The sequence below is a fragment of the Callospermophilus lateralis genome, chromosome 8, assembly GCF_048772815.1.
Source record: "Callospermophilus lateralis isolate mCalLat2 chromosome 8, mCalLat2.hap1, whole genome shotgun sequence".
Lineage (NCBI taxonomy): Eukaryota > Metazoa > Chordata > Mammalia > Rodentia > Sciuridae > Callospermophilus > Callospermophilus lateralis.
This window is the reverse complement of record NC_135312.1, coordinates 63,816,065-63,835,373: the sequence shown is the minus strand read 5'-3', so window position 1 is coordinate 63,835,373 and position 19,309 is coordinate 63,816,065. Positions and strand designations below refer to the sequence as shown.

The 19,309-nt window shown below is 33.6% G+C and overlaps 1 protein-coding gene across 4 annotated transcripts in view; it reads left to right on the top strand.

Annotated features, from left to right (window-relative positions):
- Positions 1–14,742, top strand: part of Lin54 (lin-54 DREAM MuvB core complex component) — a 73,890-nt gene extending 59,148 nt beyond the window's left edge. For 3 of the 4 annotated variants that reach the window (XM_076863872.2, XM_076863873.2, XM_076863876.2), the window contains exons 6-13: positions 1,837–1,910; positions 2,070–2,267; positions 3,798–3,889; positions 4,591–4,662; positions 5,549–5,651; positions 5,811–5,948; positions 10,415–10,617; positions 12,408–14,742. In XM_076863872.2, coding sequence (XP_076719987.2) covers positions 1,837–1,910; positions 2,070–2,267; positions 3,798–3,889; positions 4,591–4,662; positions 5,549–5,651; positions 5,811–5,948; positions 10,415–10,617; positions 12,408–12,609 — 1,082 coding nt within the window. In that variant the 3' untranslated portion in view covers positions 12,610–14,742. The remainder of the gene's footprint in view (positions 1–1,836; positions 1,911–2,069; positions 2,268–3,797; positions 3,890–4,590; positions 4,663–5,548; positions 5,652–5,810; positions 5,949–10,414; positions 10,618–12,407) is intronic. The other variant, XM_076863875.2, reaches the window with a different exon arrangement.
- The last annotated feature ends 4,567 nt before the right edge of the window (positions 14,743–19,309 follow it).

Genomic DNA, 19,309 nt, shown 5'->3' with positions numbered 1-19,309 from the left:
TTATAGTCTCTATATCCAAAGAAATCTTTGGATAGAATTTTTTAGTTATTGTTCAGAGCAGTTTAGATCCCATTATTCCAACTTTTCTCAGTCCAGACTCCAGGCCTTACTTTAACATATATTAAACCCAAATAAATGTCCTTTCTATCTTCTTAAATCCCTCTTTCAGACTGTTAAAATGGCAATTGGCAGTTTTAAAAATTCTTTTGGTCCTGGACTAACCTTTTTGATCTCCTGCCAGTCTTTCTCCTGAATGTCATGACATTATTTCTCCATGTCTGGATTTACTTTCTTCAAATCAGCTCATCCTCAAGTTTTCAGTTTTAAATAGCCATTATTTTCCTGTTTTTTTTTTTTTTTTTTTTTAAAACTCTGCCATAACTTACTTTTTCTTTCACTCTACCTTCAATTCCTACAATGCGGTGGTTGGTTGGTTATGTTTCTTTCACTTCCACAAGGTCCCTTAAAACTGTTTTTCCCTTTTCTTCCCAGGGCTGTCACCCCAGACCCTCTATTTTTACACTCTTCTGTCTGGTCTTGTTTATTACAACTTGATTATGTTTTACACTCTTGCTGTCATATACAGTTTCTTTTTATGAATAATTTTTCTGCACTTCAGAACGTCCAGAAACTTCTCATTGTCTACTGAATTAAAAACACAGATCTCTACCTTAACATTTAAGGTCCTCAATGTCTCCCTTTTTGTATCTGTTTGTTTACTTTAACCCTAGCGTCTAGACAAACTGGTCTCCCTTTTTGTATGTGTTTGTTTACTTTAACCCTAGAGTCTAGACAAACTGGTCTGTTTGCCAACATGTTGACAGTATGCTTTGCAGCTTCCCACGACCAAAGCTCTACTATTCCTTCTTGAGCCTGCATGGAATACCTGTGTACTCTTTCTGCCACCTGCCCATTGATCAGTGCCAATTTCATATCCTCTGTGTATTCTTGTTTGCCATATTCCCATTCTCTGTCAGTAAGATGTGTATTTTCTCTTCTATGAAATTCCACAGAAGTTTATCATATTCTTTATTAGTTTATTTGAGTATTTACCTGATCTATTTTACTAGAATGTGAAGTCCTTGAGTGCAGGTGTCTAATACTTTAGTTTCCCTGGAATACTGGCCATGATGCCATTTATATGGTAATAATGGTTACAATAATAACTATGACAACATTTATTGAATACTTATTATTTGTTAGGCACTATTTTAATCAATTTTCATGAATTGATATAGTTCATCCTTTACTGTTGAAGGTAGATACTCCCATATTTCAGTTAAGGAACAGGCAAAGAGAATTAAAGTCATGAAAGTAGCAGAACAGGGGTTTGAATCCCCTGGTTCTTATGACTTTAGAACCCACATTTTTAACATTTATGCCATGCTGCCTTTTAGTATCTATTCTGTAAATATTGAATTCTACCAGAGTGATATTTTCTCTGGTTTGAATAGAAACACAGCAATTAGAAATAGGAGAATAGAACAGTGTCGTTACCCAAGCTCATCAATGGTGGTTCTTTTACTTATGAAACATTTCATTTGACTGGATTTAATACTGAATGTTTAAGTCTTCTGAATGCAGATTGAAATATTTTTAATATAATGTCTATAAATAGGTGGATAGCCTATAGTCACTTTTAATAAAAATTCTCAGGTAGATGGGGTAAGCAATTTGAAAGATAACTATCCTGATTAAAGATTGCTTAAAATAGGAAGCAAATGGAATTTTTCATGACTTGAAAAATAACTTGGGGGAGTGCTAAGTATTCTCAAGAGTTTTGAGTGTCGTTTTCTGTAAATAAATTATTCATATTTTCCTTCTTCTTTTAAAAAGCAAAGCCAGTGGTTGTTAATACAACCCCAGTGCGGATGTCAGTTCCATTTGTCCAAGCTCAGGCTGTCAAACAAGTAAGTTATCACTTCTTATCTTGGTTTCTCTGAAATGATAATTTATTTTTTAAATTCAAAGTTGAGATTTAAGTATAAGATACTGAATTTCGAAGCTGAAAATTTATTTTTGTGATAAAATTTGTGATAAACTGTGATTACAAAATGTCTTTTTTTTAGGTTGTCCCCAAACCCATCAATCCAACTTCACAAATAGTAACTACTAGCCAACCACAGCAACGGCTTATCATGCCTGCCACCCCACTGCCACAGATCCAGCCCAACCTCACTAACCTGCCACCAGGTACTGTCCTGGCACCAGCTCCAGGAACAGGGAATGTGGGTTATGCAGTGCTTCCAGCTCAGTACGTTACTCAGGTAGGTGGGAAAAAATGAAGTCATTGTATTTCATAGACCTCAAAATGATAATTGGGTTTAAGATGCCTACCACTATGACATTCTGAAACTACTCAAAAACAGTATTAAAGTGACTTTTTCTAAAAAAAATCTGAGTTTTTTTCCTCTGTATTTTCAGCATTTAGAAATATATACACAAGGCTGGGCATGGTGGTGCATGCCTATAATCACAGCTGCTCAGGATGCTGAGGCAGCCTCAGCATTGGTAAGGCACTAAGCAACTCTGAGTCTCTAAATAAAACACAAAATAGGGCTGGGGATGTGCTTAGTGGTGAAGTGACCCTGAGTTCAATCTCCAATACCCTCCCCAACACACACACCAAAAAAAAAAAAAAAAAAAAAAAATATATATATATATATATATATATATACACACACACAAGTCAGATTTTAAAAGTCAGACAATTTAGATTTGCAAGAGGTCTGGTGAGAGTGCAAGACTGGAGATTTGAGAAAAGTTGAACTGAGAGTCAGCTGAGTCCGAATGAATTTAGAAAAGATTGTATATAATTAAGTTCTTTCATCATACAAAAATATGATGACACTGACTTTTGCAGTTTATTTTCCAAGCACAATACATTTCTAGGTGACATATCTTTAGTTGTCTGTCCACCAATATCCGGTCATTATCTGGTCATTATTAGGATTGAAGCCATGTATTATTCTGTTGGCTGACTTGGGTTGGGAGTGCTGCTTCCATGAAGCAGATAGAAAATTTCCTTTGTCATTTGATCAAGTTAACTAGCACCATGTTCTAAACTATTGAATCAATCAACTCTGATTATAATAGAGGAAATAGAAACCTACAAGTGTACTTTATATGAAATGTATTTTGGAGTAGGTTATGTGACCACTGATTTAAAAAAAATGTTCAGAATTTTTATTATTAACATTTCTTATATTTAGAAATCAGTATAAAACAGAGGGCTGGGTGCAGTGGTACACAACTATATTCTCAGCTTCCCTACTTTGGAAATTGAGGCAAGAGAGTTCCAAATTTGGGGACAGTCTGGACAACTTAGTGAGTCCACATCTCAAAAATAAAATGAAAAGGGCTGGAGATGTAGCTTAGCAGGAAAGCACTTGCCCAATATGTATGATGCCCCAGGCTTTATCCCCAGTACCACAAAATAAGAAAAAAGAAATAGGTATAAAATAGAAACTCAGTTATGCATGTAACTTCCCATTTTCTATGATTTGTAATAAAGGCACATTACATTTTTTTCTAGCCAATATGTGTTATTTTATTACTTTCAGCTCATTCATCTAGAATTTCCATAATTCTGCCATAATAAAATAGTTAATTAATTATTTAGTACTGCAAAACGTTCATGTTATTTGTGCTCCTAGTGTTAGCTTTTTATATGAAATTCTCCCATTATGTTTTTTCTATTTTGGTAGGTGAATTTATGCTTCTTGGTAATCATTGTACCTGAGAGCATTATTCATTTTTTGCAAATATGATCTAAATTTCCCTTTCTTTACATGTAGCTACAGCAGTCTTCATATGTGTCTATAGCAAGCAACTCTAATTTTACTGGAACATCTGGTATCCAGACCCAGGCAAGACTCCCTTTCAATGGGTGAGTATTTTGAAAATATGTAAGTTGTTGGATCAATTTAAATGTAACATTAACTATATTTATTCCAAAATACATCCCATATGATTTTTCCTCTTAAAGCCATGTGAGTACTTTAGAGAAAAGTACTTTCTATTTTGAAATACTTAAAATAGACAAGTTATAGAAATAGTCAAAAGAACTGATAAATTCCCTTATTCAGATTCATCAATTTTGCCACATTTTATTATTCTCTCATTCTGAATGACTTAAAATGATGTTAACTATTTACAAAATTATGTTAGGTTCTTGGTTTTTGTTATTTTTTGTTTGATAATCTGTTGATTACTACTTTTGCAATCAGTTTAGAAGCAGTATTTAGTTAATGATAGGGAACCAGTTCATATCCACCATCCCATTCCCCTTCTACACACCCCTTTCTCTTCATTACCTTTTATAATTGAATTCCAAGAGTTCTGAACTGTTTTCAACCATTTTTGTTTTTTAATTTTTTTTTTCCTTTTTGTGGTATTCAGGATTGAACCTAAGGGCTTTACACATGCTAGGCAAGTGCTCTACCACTGAGCCAACTTTTAATAGAGATGGATATATCTGTTAAAATTTTATGTAAAAAGGGTTTTTATAGCTTGGATAATTTTCTAATGTATGTAGTTATCTTTAATTGATTAAAATGTATACTTTTTTTTTTTAATATATCTGCATAGCATAATTCCATCAGAATCTGCCAGTCGGCCAAGAAAACCCTGCAACTGTACAAAATCGCTGTGTTTGAAATTGTAAGTGTTTTTACTGTTGTTTGCTTACTTGATAAAACTAGAAATGCTCTTAAAAATAAATGGAGATTATTAAAAATTCTTAACAGGCCAATTACATACAAGAAAGTAAACACAAAAGTGAATGAGCACATACAGCAGCATAAAGGAATTCTTTCATTGATTGATTAGGAAATAGTTTTAGAGTCTTTGGGAACACAACTGCATACAGTTTATGTCCTTATTAATAAGTTTGATATTTATGACTTTTGTATTTGGTCTCTTGAGTGAGGTGATTATTTTAAAAAATCTGAGTTTTTAAAAATTGTTGGATGAGGGGCTGGGTTTGTGGCTCAGTGGTAGAGCGCTTGCCTCACATGTGTGAGGCACTGGGTTCAATTCTCAGCACCACATATAAATAAATGAATAAAATAAAGGTCCATCAACACTAAAAAAAGTTTTTAAAAATTGTTGGATGATTAGTTTATTAGCATTAAATCAAAAGCTTTGACATGAAACAATTCAGTGAAAAAGCATTGGTCTTCTAGAGTGTCTTAGAATCCAAAGAAACATTGCTATAGCTGAGTGAGTTCCACTAATTGAATGTAGCCAGTATATTTCTTTTCTTTTCTCCTCCCCCAAGATTTTGAAATAACTTATTTGGGGAGCTCATAAAGTCACATCTTTTGTGTTGGCAGCTGTTCTTAGTTGGACTAACAACAACTTAGTTGGACTAGGAGTTGGTGACTTAAATTTTGAGCCTCAGTTATGGCTGAAATCCAAATGTGTGGTTAATTCTGTAAGTAGGAAGCTCTGAGTACATTTTTAAAAGGCTTTCCTACATACATAATGCATTTGACAATTTTATTTAATAATGACTTTTTATTTTATACTGATTTTTACCTTCCAGGTACTGTGACTGCTTTGCAAATGGCGAATTTTGCAACAATTGCAATTGTACTAATTGTTACAACAATTTGGAACATGAAAATGAAAGGCAAAAAGCAATAAAGGTGATTGTTTTTTATTTTCATTTAACTGATAAAAATCTCCAGTATTACCCATTTTTAAAGAACTCAGTTGCCTTACAAAAAAAAAAAATTAATTTCCTTTGCAGTATTTAAATTTAATGTGATTTAACTTTAATTTTGATATTTGATCTCTTTTGATAGGCATGCCTTGACAGAAATCCAGAAGCTTTTAAGCCTAAGATAGGGAAAGGAAAGGAGGGAGAATCAGATCGACGTCATAGCAAAGGATGTAATTGCAAACGATCAGGATGTCTTAAAAACTACTGTGAATGCTATGAGGTGAGATGCTTGTTGGGGAAAGTAATCTGTCTTTTGAAAAGTTTTAGAAAGGACATACTATAAAAATTTACTTTAATGTCAGGAAATCACCTTACCATTATAGTTCAAAAGTATGCACAGTTAGTCCAAGGGCCTTGTTTGAGGAAGACCCTTGGGCTTATCATTACATATTGGGGTCTCAGCTGATTTACTGTTTCATAACTTCTTGATTATTATACCTGAAAGTATGCAAATTAGAGCACCAGTATATTGATTTTTCAATACAGATAATAATATCAAAGTGCTTCAGAAGATAGGGCAGTGGTTCTCAACTGAGGGACAGTACTACTTACCTCCACAAGCTTTTTGGAAATATGTGAATACAAAATAGCCTATCTTCCAGAATGAGATCCTGAAATAAAGGATTCTCTTGACCAGAAAAGCCAGCAGTGCCCCTCAGAAAACATTGCTCTGTGAAAAACTAAATTATATTGAGAAGTTTGGCCAGGTGTGGTGGCACACACCTGTAATCGAAGCAGCTTGGGAAGCTGAGGCAGGAGGATTACAAGTTCAAAGTCAGCCTCAACAACTTGGCAAGGCCCTAAGCACCTCAGTGAGAACTTGTCTCAAAACAAAATATAAAAAGGACTAGGGATGTGGCTCAGTGATTAAGTTCAATCCTTGGTACATTCAGATACGAAGGGAGGAATATGGACATTACTGGATAAAGTTCAGTTCACTGTTAGGTGCCTGGGTCCATTTTCACTGTTTCATTGTCACACCCAATTGGCTATTTTTATTTATGACTCAGCCATCTTCTCTGGAGCATATAGTTTCTACTCTGCTTTGACAGATGCAGTGTAAAGCCTCCCCTTCTTACTTTAGACAAAATACTATAGAACTTACTATTTTAAAAATTTAAACATAACAATCTGATTTTGCCTGAGATTAACCCTTGGTTACCATAATGTCTCCTGATGTGCTTGAAACTCTCTACTGACAGTCTATTGGATTAGTTATTCCTACAGTTGGCTTTCTTCTTTTATTATTTTCATTCTTTCAAATGCCATTCTCAGAGGGAGATTTTTTTCCAATGCTTTGGCAGAAAGCCTAGCCTTGTACCACCATCAATGGTTATACTCAGCATTGGTAAGGTATGTTCTGCAATTCAGTGCCTTCTCTCATACAAAATGTGTCGTATGCAAGATATTGTATATAGTATTCTCTGTGTAATGAATTCTTCCTGAACTTACTATGTAGAAGGTCTAATTTTCTCTCAAGAAATAAATTAAAGTTGGGTGTGGTGGTGAATGCATATAGTTCCAGTAACTTGGGAGGCTGAGTAAAGTTAAAGGCCATTCTGGGCGGCTTAACAAGTCCCTGTTTGAAACAAAAAATGGGTTGTTAGGGATATAGCTCAGTGGCCTCTCGGTTCAATCCTCAGTACCACCACCACAAAAGGAAAACAAAACAAAAAAAAAGATAGTAAACATCTTGTTAATTCTGAGTCAATATATATAAAAATTGTACAAAGTCAAGATCAATTTTAAAAGTTTCTTAAATAAAATCTTACAAACAAGCCAGTTTTTCATTCGGTATAGGATATATTGACCCTTCATTCTATTTGAATGCCTGATAAAAATAGTCTCTGTTTATAAATACATAATACTAAATTTGTCGTTAACATAAAAAATAAATAGATTTCTTTTTTGGGGGGAACTATCAAACCAAGTCCACAAAAAGAGAGAAGATGGAAATTTTTATAAATTGGTTCCGAAGGGCAAAGCTTTTCATGTATTTGACATTGAATTATTAATACATGCTGGGTATAATGAAATTGGAACATGCATAAACAATTTAGTTGAATTTGTTAAGAAATATGAATTAATACAAGTAGAAAAGGTAGTAGGATGGTTGAAAATTATTAGCAGAGAGAAACCTGCCCTGCCTACTCTAATGAAACTGTGTCAAAACAGACATAACATGTTAACAACTGATTTGTCATTCCCAAAGTCATTTATCAAAAGATGGAAAAATTTGAAATATATTAAACTAAGAATAGCAGTGGCTAATTGACTCACTGTGAATAGTGATGTTGAGTAGCAGTTTGTACTGTCAGAATTTTGTCTGAAGTTTTGTTACGTTGACAAATTAATCTTCAGTTTAGTTGGCTTTTTGGTCCAGTTGATTTCCAAGTAGACAATATATACATAATCCTTTCACATGCCTTCAGGCCTGGTTGATTGTATGAGTTGGTTGTCCATTGTTATTTAAATGATTGTGTCTTTTCTTGTAACCTGCTCACCCTGCTTTGGTTGTTGGGGAAGGTAAATTAGCAAAGTCTAGAGGATTCCTTGTCATTGTCATTTTTCTTTCCTGAGCACCTTTGGTCTTAGTAAAACATAATCGCAGCTGGGGTTGTGGCTCAGTGGTAGAGTGCTTGCCTAGCATCTGTGAGGCACTGGGTTTGATTCTTAGCACCACATTTAAATAAATTAATAAATAAGATAAAAGTCCACCAGCAATTTAACGAATTAAAAAAAAAAAAAGAATCCAAGTTACCATCATTGATAATTCTCTGCTCCAGGGCCAGGAATTTTCTTTCTTCATCATTAGATGCATATTAAGTGTTGCTTTAGTTGGAATCCCAAATAAGCCTGTTAATTGGGAGTAACCCAGTGAAGCCAAACATATATCCATTGTTCCTTTATTTATTGGTGTATTGTAAGAAAGGAGTAGAGTAAATGTGTTTAAAATCTGGTCCATTTACCTTGCTAAGTGCTATAGAGAGAGGATAGGTTTGTTTATTTAAATCGATACAGGTTCACTGAAGAAAATGAGACTAAAAAAAGATATTCAAATTTTTCAGGAGTCAGGGAAATGTAAATAACAATGTGATTTCACTTTATGTTATCCCCAGTCAGATTGGAAAATACTAAAAAATAAAAAGAGTTGGAACATCCATTATTGGAGGGAATGTAGGACAGCCTTAATTGCTGATGAGATGTGAAGAGGTGTTAGTTACAGCTGGAAAAAACAATCTGATTATATCTCTTAAAATTAAAATACATATATCCTAATCCCAGCAGCTCAGGAGGCTGAAACAGGAGAATCTTGAGTTCAGAGCCAGCCTCAGCAAAGTCAGTGAGACCCTGTCTCTAAATGAAATACAAAATAGGGCTAGGGATGTGGCTCAGTGGTCGAATGCCCCTGAGTTCAATCCCTGGTATCAAACAAACAAACAATAGGAACTTATATTCTTCGACCAGTGAGCACCATTATAAAGATCTGGCTCAGAGAAATAAAAGCATAATTTTATTACCCACCCCCCCATCTTTATATGCATTATTTGTATTACCAATGAACTGGAAACAAAACAAATACTCATTGATAGGGGAATATATTCCCTAATACAACATGACATATCTTACCAGGGATTAATACCCAGCCATTAAACAGAATGAATTCTAGCTCTGCCAAATGACTAGAAGGGGATAGTATTTTATGAAGTGTTGAAGTATAAGGAAAACAAGATGCAGAAAAGTAGGTATATGATTTTGTAAAACAAACTAAAAAGAGAATTCTGTATTCCTTGAGTTGGTATGTACATAGATCTAGGTTCTCATATAAATATATATTTTTACATGGATGTTCACACTAGATTATGAATTTATAGATTTTTGAAGCGTTCTAGAAATCTGAAGAGGAAAGAGAATTCAGTGAGGGCATATAAAAAACAGCATGTATGGCCAGGTGTGGTGGAGTTCACCTGTAATCCCAGCTACTTGGGAAGCTGAGGGAGGAGGACCACAAGTTAGTTCAAGGCCAGCCTGGGCAAATTGAAGAGATCCTGTCTCAGAAAACAAAAAATAAAATGGGCTGAGATATAGCTTAGTGGTAGAGTGTGTGCACAAGCTTGGGGTTTAATCTCCAGGACTGAAAAACAAAAATAACAAATGGTGATTTGATTGAGGTGGTTTAATTCTGAATGACCATCTTTTTTTTTTTTTTTTTTGTAATATTTATTTTTTAGCTGTGGTTGGACACAATGTCTTTATTTTATTTATTTATTTTTATATGGTGTCAAGGATCGACCCCAGGGCCTCACATGTGCTAGGCGAGTGTTCTGCTGCTGAGCCACAACCCCAGCCCCCTGAATGACCCTTTTTAATATTTTAATGTGTCATTCATAGTCCTTATGAAGAATATGGGCTATTCATGCCAGGAGGAAAATCTATATTCATAGTAGGGGGAAAATGGACATGAAAGGATTTGAACATCAACATTGTTTGGCCATTTTCAGACTTTAGACTACCTGACCTAGCCACCTGCATACTTAGCCCATTTAGTCATTGACAGAAATAGATGCTTCCATCTAATCTTATGTCAGTTGATTAGGTAATGTTATTATTTGGTAATCTGATTGTGGAATCTACTTATAGTAATGTTTTTTTGTTTTGATTTGGAAACTTTTATAAATTTTTTAGGCAAAAATAATGTGTTCCTCAATATGTAAATGTATTGGCTGTAAGAATTTTGAAGAAAGCCCAGAAAGAAAGACATTGATGCATTTGGCAGATGCAGCTGAAGTAAGGGTGCAGCAACAAACAGCAGCGAAGACGAAATTATCCTCTCAGATTTCAGACTTACTTACTAGGCCAACACCGGCTTTGAATAGTGGAGGAGGAAAGTAAGTCAATATTTTTATCTCTTTTTATAGTGTTTCTCAAATATTCATTTTTAGTAAAGTTTCTCTTGGAGAGAGACAAAAGTTGAGTTTATACTTTTGGTTATTGAAAACCTGATTTTAAAATTTCCTTTCCATCTATATTTACTTTAAGGAATTTAAGGATAACAGAACAATCTCTTGTCAAATATATTGTACAATTCTAAATGCACAGTAAACCAGATGAGGGGGCTTAGGCCTATAATTCTAGCAACTCAAGAGGCTGAGGATCTCAAGTTTGAGGCCAACCTCAGCAACTTAGACCCCATCTAAAGTGAAAAATAGAAGGGGGATGGGGATGTAGTTCAGTGGTAGGTAGATGAGTATGTAATTTTTAGAATCTCCTAAGAAAACCAAAAATTTTATACCCCTTTCAGAATGTAATTATCCTATCCCCAGCATTTATCAGGGCCTGATGCCAATACAGTTTGCAGTTTGGACTTGGGTTTATATTTAAAAGCTTATTAGAGAATTTATTTGAGAAATTATTAAGTGGTATAAGCCTTCCAAGTGGGCTTTTATTTAAAATGCTTAAGTTGAAATAATATCTAATGCTTATACAAGGAAGGCTCCTTTGTACAAAGTAGTTCAGCTTTTAGTTCTCTTACAACTGAAATATAATTTGCAAATGTTTCTTGACTGAATAAAGTGGAACTTAGTAGTTACTGTTATGGTATGGGTCCTTCCTGGTCTTTTAGTAAATCTTTAAATCAGATCTCCATGTGGAGATTAAAGATACTGCTACAGTAAAATATTTACAATCTTTCCACTTGGGAAAATGTTTATGATATGAAGTGAAAACACAAAATTATATATTATAATTAAAACTATTGCTGAGTGCAGTGGTGCGTGCTTGTAATCCCAGTGGCTTGGGCGGCTGAGGCAGGAGGATCACAAGTTCACAGTCAGTCTCAGTAACTCAGCAAGGCCCTGTCTCTAAATAAAATATAAAAAGGGGTTAGGGATGTGGCTCAGTGGTAAAGTTCCTCTGGGTTCAATCCATGATACCAAAAAAACAAAACAAAAAAGCTATTGTTACAAAAAATAGTATAAAGCTATACCAGCATGCTAACAAGCCTTTGTCTAATTATTTCTAACCTGGGATTCTTTCTTTCCTTTTACTTCTCGTGTAGTTCCCAAAGACTTTATAATGAGCACTTTTATTATGTTATATTACTAATTGTATAATGTCATTGTAATATTAAGATTTTAAAATTTAAAGTGCTTCTTTACACATTAAAGATTTTGGTACAATTGTGTGACAACCTAGTAGGCTTTAATTTCAGGGCTGGGGATGTGACTCAGTGGTTGAGTGCCACTGAGTTCAATATCTGGTACCAAGAGATAGTAATAATAGAAGGGGGTGTGGTAAAGTACTTTATTTTCATTATTGCCTAAAAGATAGTGCTTTCAACTCCCAATATTACTCATTCATTCAGCAAATTCTCATAAAAAATGTCTGTGTCAGGATGTATTCTGGGCACTGGAAAACATTAGTAAGTAAAACAAAGATTGCACTCATGGAACTTACATAGGTAGAATTACATCTTTTAGTTAAACAAATAACCTTGTCAAAGTAATCACATATTTTACCTTAAATGTTGTATTTCCCAAACAGTATTTTAAAGCACTTTAGGATGTGTTTGTGCTCGTTGTAGAACCTGGAATTGTCAAAGAGTCAATACAAAAGGATGTTACTTTTGTAATTCAACCTCATCATCATCTCTCTCTTTCTCTCTCAAAAATCATTTCAGGTTGCCATTTACATTTGTAACTAAGGAAGTAGCTGAAGCCACATGTAATTGCCTTCTCGCCCAGGCAGAGCAGGCAGACAAGAAGGGAAAATCAAAGGCAGCAGCAGAGCGGATGATTCTTGAGGAATTCGGACGATGTTTGATGAGCGTCATCAACTCTGCAGGAAAAGCAAAAAGTGACCCTTGTGCCATGAATTGCTAACTCTTGCACAAGACTGATAAATGAACCTGTACAGAAATTTTAAGGATGCTTGACTGTCTGGAAGATAGTTTAACAATTACTGTATTTGAATTCAGTCCTTGTTTTAAGAGACCTGAAATTATAATATTGAAAGAGAAGAAATTTTAAATGAGGAAATTAGTACATTTTAAATCTTAGTTAATTCTATGCCCCTTCTAAATAGAATTTTTCTTTTAAAATTTTTTCTTTATTGTATTATATAGATTTTTAATTTACTTGGGTTTCTTAAGAATTAGATGTTCTATCCTTCTGATTCTATTGGCAAAGAACATTTATAAATTACTATGATATAATTTATAATGTATGGCGTTGTATGACTTTGTTCAGTAGAAAAAACCAAAGCAGCATTGGTATTGCCCAGTCATTCTTTGGTTCTAGATTTAGAATAAACATAGACAGAATGTCTACATAAACAAATTATGGAACATATTTGGACGACATGTTTAGAAAAGTGCTATCTTTTTAAGAAAAATTAGCTTTTTTAGGGTGAATTCTGGGATATGCTATTGTCACTTTGGTAAATTAGAAGGGGAAGCAATCCCCAGGCACACTTTTAAAATTAAAAGTTATATTTTCAAAAAAAAAAAAAACAGAACAAAAGAAAACAAAATATTAAGGGACAGTAAGTGATTTTCAAAGGATGGGCAGTTTTTCTATAATGAGGAATGGCTAACATGCTGAAGGATGTCTCCATTGTCTTTCAGAGGTGGTATGTGTTTGAAATAATAAATTGTAATAATAAGTGATTGCTGGGTATTGTTAAAATGAGGTATGTGTGAATAGAAGTAAACATTATGTAGTGTTAATGTAGATCCTCTCCCCTCATAACTATCAAGTATAAAATTTGGCTTGAATGGAGAAATAAGGAATAAAGAAGCTGTAAGAGTGAATTTAGGGAAAGATTTTTCATCTCTACAGTTTTCATTGTAGATTTTTGAACAGAAAAGTTTCAAACCAATACACGACTCTTAATTGATTTACTCAAATGGGCTGCCTAACAAAGCATTCAAAATTATAGTGGGATTTGTTTTTATATGGGATGTTTAATATGCCATTATTTTTAGCCAGTGATTTGGTAAGCTGAAGGTACGTGTGTTTTCAGATAATTGTTGAAATTACCTAAATCATTTTCAGTAATTTAAAAACTCTATGAATTTAAGAGCCTTTTAATAGGACTCCTGATTTTATGACAAAATAACAACAAAAAACCATGTTGGAATTCAGGCGTTTTGTTAGGTACTTTAATCCTCAGTAATTATTAGTATATGATCATTACATTTCCTACAAGGACTCTATAGTTGTATGTATTAAGTGTGTATATATGTTCATATGAACATGCGAGATATAGGCAATAGAAATTAAGTAATCCAGAAGAGGATTCCGTTATTCATTAAAGTATCCTTCTTTTGAAATTTGGATTTATAAAATTATAGTGCAGTAACTTTAAATGTAGATAGTGCAAACATTCTTAGCACCTCAATCTAGTATGTCTAATTAAATTTGTATAAATGTAAATTAGTGTAAGAGGATAAAATAATATCTAATGAAGTTATTTTTCAAAAGATTGCAATAAGTTTTTGGTCTGAACCTAAACTTTGTTCATTTTGTATATATTCTGTGTTAATTCTAATTGCACCATTGTGATGTGTATTTATATACAGTGTGCAGAAAATGTTTGTGAAATTTTGATTACAATTGTAGATTATGTATGATGGCATTGCTTAAGAATGTCTTGCTTGTAAAAATTTGAAGGTGCAATCAAATGCTACTAGTTTTTGATTTTCAAGAAGCTATCTAAAGAATTACGCCTTTTTCTTCCTGTGTAGTACTTACTAAACAACTTTTTGTATTTAGGCATTTGCATCAAATTGCTGAACAAGATTAATAGCCACAGTAATCCAACAATTTTAAAAGACTATTTGGGGAGGGTTGGGTATATAATTTTCTAGCTCTATTTACATCCCAAAGTAGAAAGATTAAATTTATATTTACTAGAGCTATTCAAATACACTTTTCTATATTGTAAAAACAGGATAGGAAAGTAAATCATACAGAAAATAAACATTTATACTATTCTGTAACAAAATAAAGGTTTTGCATTCTTTCTTTAGTTTAATGCCACTTTTAAATATTTAATTGCAAGAATCCTTTTAAATTATCTTTCAAGTAAATTTGACATTACTTCTGAAAACACAAGCAAAAATTATTTTTGCCTAATTATCATTAACATAAATTGCTTTGAAATGAGAATGTGCTTTCTCCCTTTCCCGCTTTCTTCTAAGAGCAGAAACTCCATCTACTCTTTGCGTTTTAATGTATGATGTTATTATGATGACCACTTTTGTTTCCTTATCCCTGAAGAACTAAAAGCAACCTGTAGGTCTCATCTCTCAGAATCTTAATGCTACAAGTAAGTACTAAAACAATGAGAACATACTGGGTGAGGGAGGAGGTGTGTAATACTTTAGCTTTCCCATTTTTTCATATTTGATGACTGACATTTTCTCAATCTCATATAAATAGAAATACCTTTAGAAAAGTTTTCTATTTTTACTGTTGTAAAACATCATTAAGAAAATTAATGTGTCTTGTAATTGAAGCTTCAAACAGGATCTCTAGCCCTACGTTTGGCTATATTGTATCCCTTATGTATTTTTATATAGAATTCTGGAGTTGCCAATTAAAGCCAGTCACCTAAGTCTTTAATATTGGGGTTATTTTCTATATTTATTTAAGGCTTTTTTTTTTCACTTAAGACTTCTTTAATCCACATTTATTGTAGATCAAATGTGAGCTTTTTAAGAACCACTATCCATCCCCATCCCCCACAAGGCCTTACACAATACCAAGCAAGTTCCACCACTGAACTATAACCCTAGCCCAATCCAAGTGACTTTATAAAATGAAAGCTATAATGGCTTTTTTGTGTGTGTGTCTATGGTGCTGGGGATTGAACCCAGGGCCTTGTGCGTGGGAGACAAGCTCTTTACCAACTGAGCCTTATAATGGTAAATTTTTTTTAATTTAAATATTTTCTTCTCAAAAGTAGATTTTGTGAGAGAATTTAAACATTATCAGTTTAAAAAAATATTAGTTTCTACTCAAAGGCAATAAATTATAATGTATATTCAAGAAACTGTTTATTGTTAAGATCACAGGGACTTCAATGAAACTAATTTAAGTTGGCAAATGAAATATGTCAATATAGAAAAATATATCATGACCAAGTAGAACTGACTATCCCAGAAATAAAAAGTTGATCCAACACTATTAAAAATAATATAATTCACTGAAATCAATATATTTTAAAAAATGAAATACTCATTTCAAATGTAAAAAATGACTGTGCATATAGAAAAACTTAGAATTCATATGCATATAATTCATTCTCAAAAATTCTCCCCCAAAAAGGTGCTGAAGAAAGAAAATTCAATACCCATTTATGATCAAAAATCAAAAAACAACTCTCACAAATCGAGAATAAACCTGATAAAAAAGCATTTCCAAAAAAGCCAAAAGCTGGGCTGGGATTATGGCTCAGTGGTAGAGTGCTCACCTAACACACATAAGGCCCTGGATTCGAACCTTAGCACTACACATAAATAAATAAAATAAAGGTATTGTGTCCACCTACAACTAAAAAAAAAAAAAAAAAAAAAAGCCAAAAGCTCACAGTACACATGGTAAAGACAATGAGACTTGGAACAAGGCACTCTTTCAATTCAGCAGTAGAGGTCATTGTACAAAGGCAAGGGGGGAAAATGGCCCATAGATCAGAAATGAATGAGACTATATTTGTAGATAATATGATTGCCTATGCAGAAAAAGCAAAGAATTTAAGGAAAGCTACTAGGACTACCAAGTGAGGTTAGCAAGATCAATATGTAAAAGTCAACTATACTTGCACACAGCAGCAATAAACATTTAGAAACTGAAATTTTAAATTACCATTTATACCAGCAGCAAAAACGCACGAAATCCTCCTCCTCCCAAAATATATAAAGTCTGTATAGTGAAAAATAGAAATTACTGATAAGAATCAAAGAAAAAAGATAACATGATGCCCTTTTTTAGGATTGAAAGATTCAGTGTGCCAGCTTTCCCCCAAATGATCTACAGATTCAACAGAACTCTGACAAAATTCTGACAACCTCATTATACAATCTACATAGAAAAGGACAACTAGAATAACTAAAGCATTTTTGAAAACAGAACAAAGATGGAGGACTTCCACCTGATTTCAAAAACATATAAGGGGGAATGCAGTTGTACCTCCATGGTAGAGCTCTTACCTAGCATGTTAGAAGCACTTGGTTCAATCTCCAGCACCACATAAAAGTAAATAAAGGTACTGTGTCCACCTACAACTACAAAACTAAAAAATAAATAAATAAAAGGCTAGATTAAAAATACTCTGGTCTTGGTGAAATGATAGACCCATAGGTGAAAATCAGTGAAAAAATATTGAGTACAAAAACAACCATATACTATATATAAATATATAGTAAATTTTTTGAGAGGGGTACAAAGGTTAGAAAGAATAGGACAATCTTTTAAACAAATAGTGTTGGGATATCTATATGTCAAAATACCAATCTACCTGCTGGGCATGGTGGCAAATACCTATAATTTCAGCTGTTCACAACACTGAGGCAAGAACAACACAAGTTTGAGGCCAGCCTGAGCAACTTAGCAAGACTATCTCAAACTAAAAAGGGTTAGGGATGTGACTCTGTGGTAGAGCCACCTGGCTAGCATGTCTGAGGTTCTGGATTCAAAATTAAAACATGAACCTTAACTCATATACCAAAGTTAACTTAAAATGGATTGTGACTTAAATGTAAAACATAAACTACTAAATATCTGTAAGAAAATCTTGATACTTTGGCTTAGGCAAAGATTTTCTTGAACATTAAAAAGTATAATTCCTAAAAGAAAATTGGAAATATTAGACTTATGAAAATTTATTTACTCTTCAAAAGATATTATGAAAATTTAAATAGTCACAAACTGAAAAATATTTGCAAAACACATCTGACAGGGCAACAAACAAATATCTAGAATATATAACATCGAGAAAGCAATCAACTTTCCAAAATATGGGCCTAAGAATTGAACCGACATTTTACCTAAGGAGATAAATGAAAAACAAGGGAGATGAAAATGTACTCCACATCTTTAGCCATTAGGATAATGCAAATAAAAATGAAAGATCACTACACACCCTAGCTATTTCAAACAGAAAACAAAACCTGACATTACCAAGTGCTGAGGAGGAGGTAGAGCAATTGGAATTTTTGTACTTTGGAGTTGGAATGCCAAACGGTACACTTTGTAAAAAAAAGTTTTGGCAGTTTGTTATAAGGTTAAACATATACTTACTGTATGACCCATTGTATGGATATAGCATATTTTTATTTACCCACTTAGCAGTCACCAGACTTTTAGGGATTTTTTTTCCCTTTGGGCTATTATGTTATGAAGTTTTTGTACAAATTTTTGTGTGGTCATGTTTTAATTTCTCTTGCTAATATGCCTAAGAGCACCACTGGTTATAGTTAACCCTGTCAAACTGTTTTAGGAACTGCCAGGCTGTTTTTCTAAGCATATGCACTAGCTGTATTATTTAGCATTCTCACCAACAGTGAATGAAGGTTACAATTTCCCCATTCTTGCCAGCACTTGCTTTGTCTTCTTTATTATGGCCATCCTGGTTGGTCAGAAGAAACATTTTTACAGTGATTTGATTTGCATTTCTTAGATGGCTCATGATGCCAAACATAGTCATTTGGGACTATCTCCTATGGTAATGTCTACTTATTCTTTACCCATTTTTAAAATTTTGGTTATTGAGTTATAGGAGTTATTAGTGTATTCTGGACTCAAATCCTATATGAGAAATGGTTTCCAAAATTTCCACTCCATTCATAGTCTTTAAAATTTTTTAAAAATATTCATTTCTTTAGTTTTTAGGTGGACATAGTATCTTTATTTCACATTTATGTGGTGCTGAGAACCGAACCCAGTGCCTCACGTATGCTAGGAGAGTGCGCTATCACTTGAGCCACATTCCCAGCCCCAGTCTTTCACATTTTTTTTTTTTTAAGCTTTCGGCGGACACAACATTTTTGTTTGTATGTGGTGCTGAGGATCGAACCTGGGCCGCACGCATGCCAGGTGAGAGAGCTACCACTTGAGCCACATCCCCAGCCCTCTTTAACATTTTTTAAAAAATATTTTTTTAGTTGTAGATGGACACAATATTTATTTTTATGTGGTACTGAGGATTAAATCCCAGTACTCCACATATGCGAGGCAAGTGCTATACCACTGAGCAACAGCCCCAGTCTTACATTTTTGGTATCTCCTTGAAACATGTAAACATGTTTTTAATTTTGATGAAGTCCAATTTCTATTGTTTCGTTTCTTTTCTTTTTTTGGTGTCTTAGCTAAAACACAAACACCTAATCCAGTTCTATTTTCTTCTAAGTTTTATTTATTTTTGGTGATGCTGGGGATTGAACCCAGGGCTTTGTGCATGCGAGGCAAGCACTCCACCAACTGAGCTAAATCCCCAGCCCCTTCTTCTAAGTTTTATAGCTTTACCTCTGACATTTAATTCTTTGATTCATTTTGAATTGATTCTTTTGCATGTGGATAT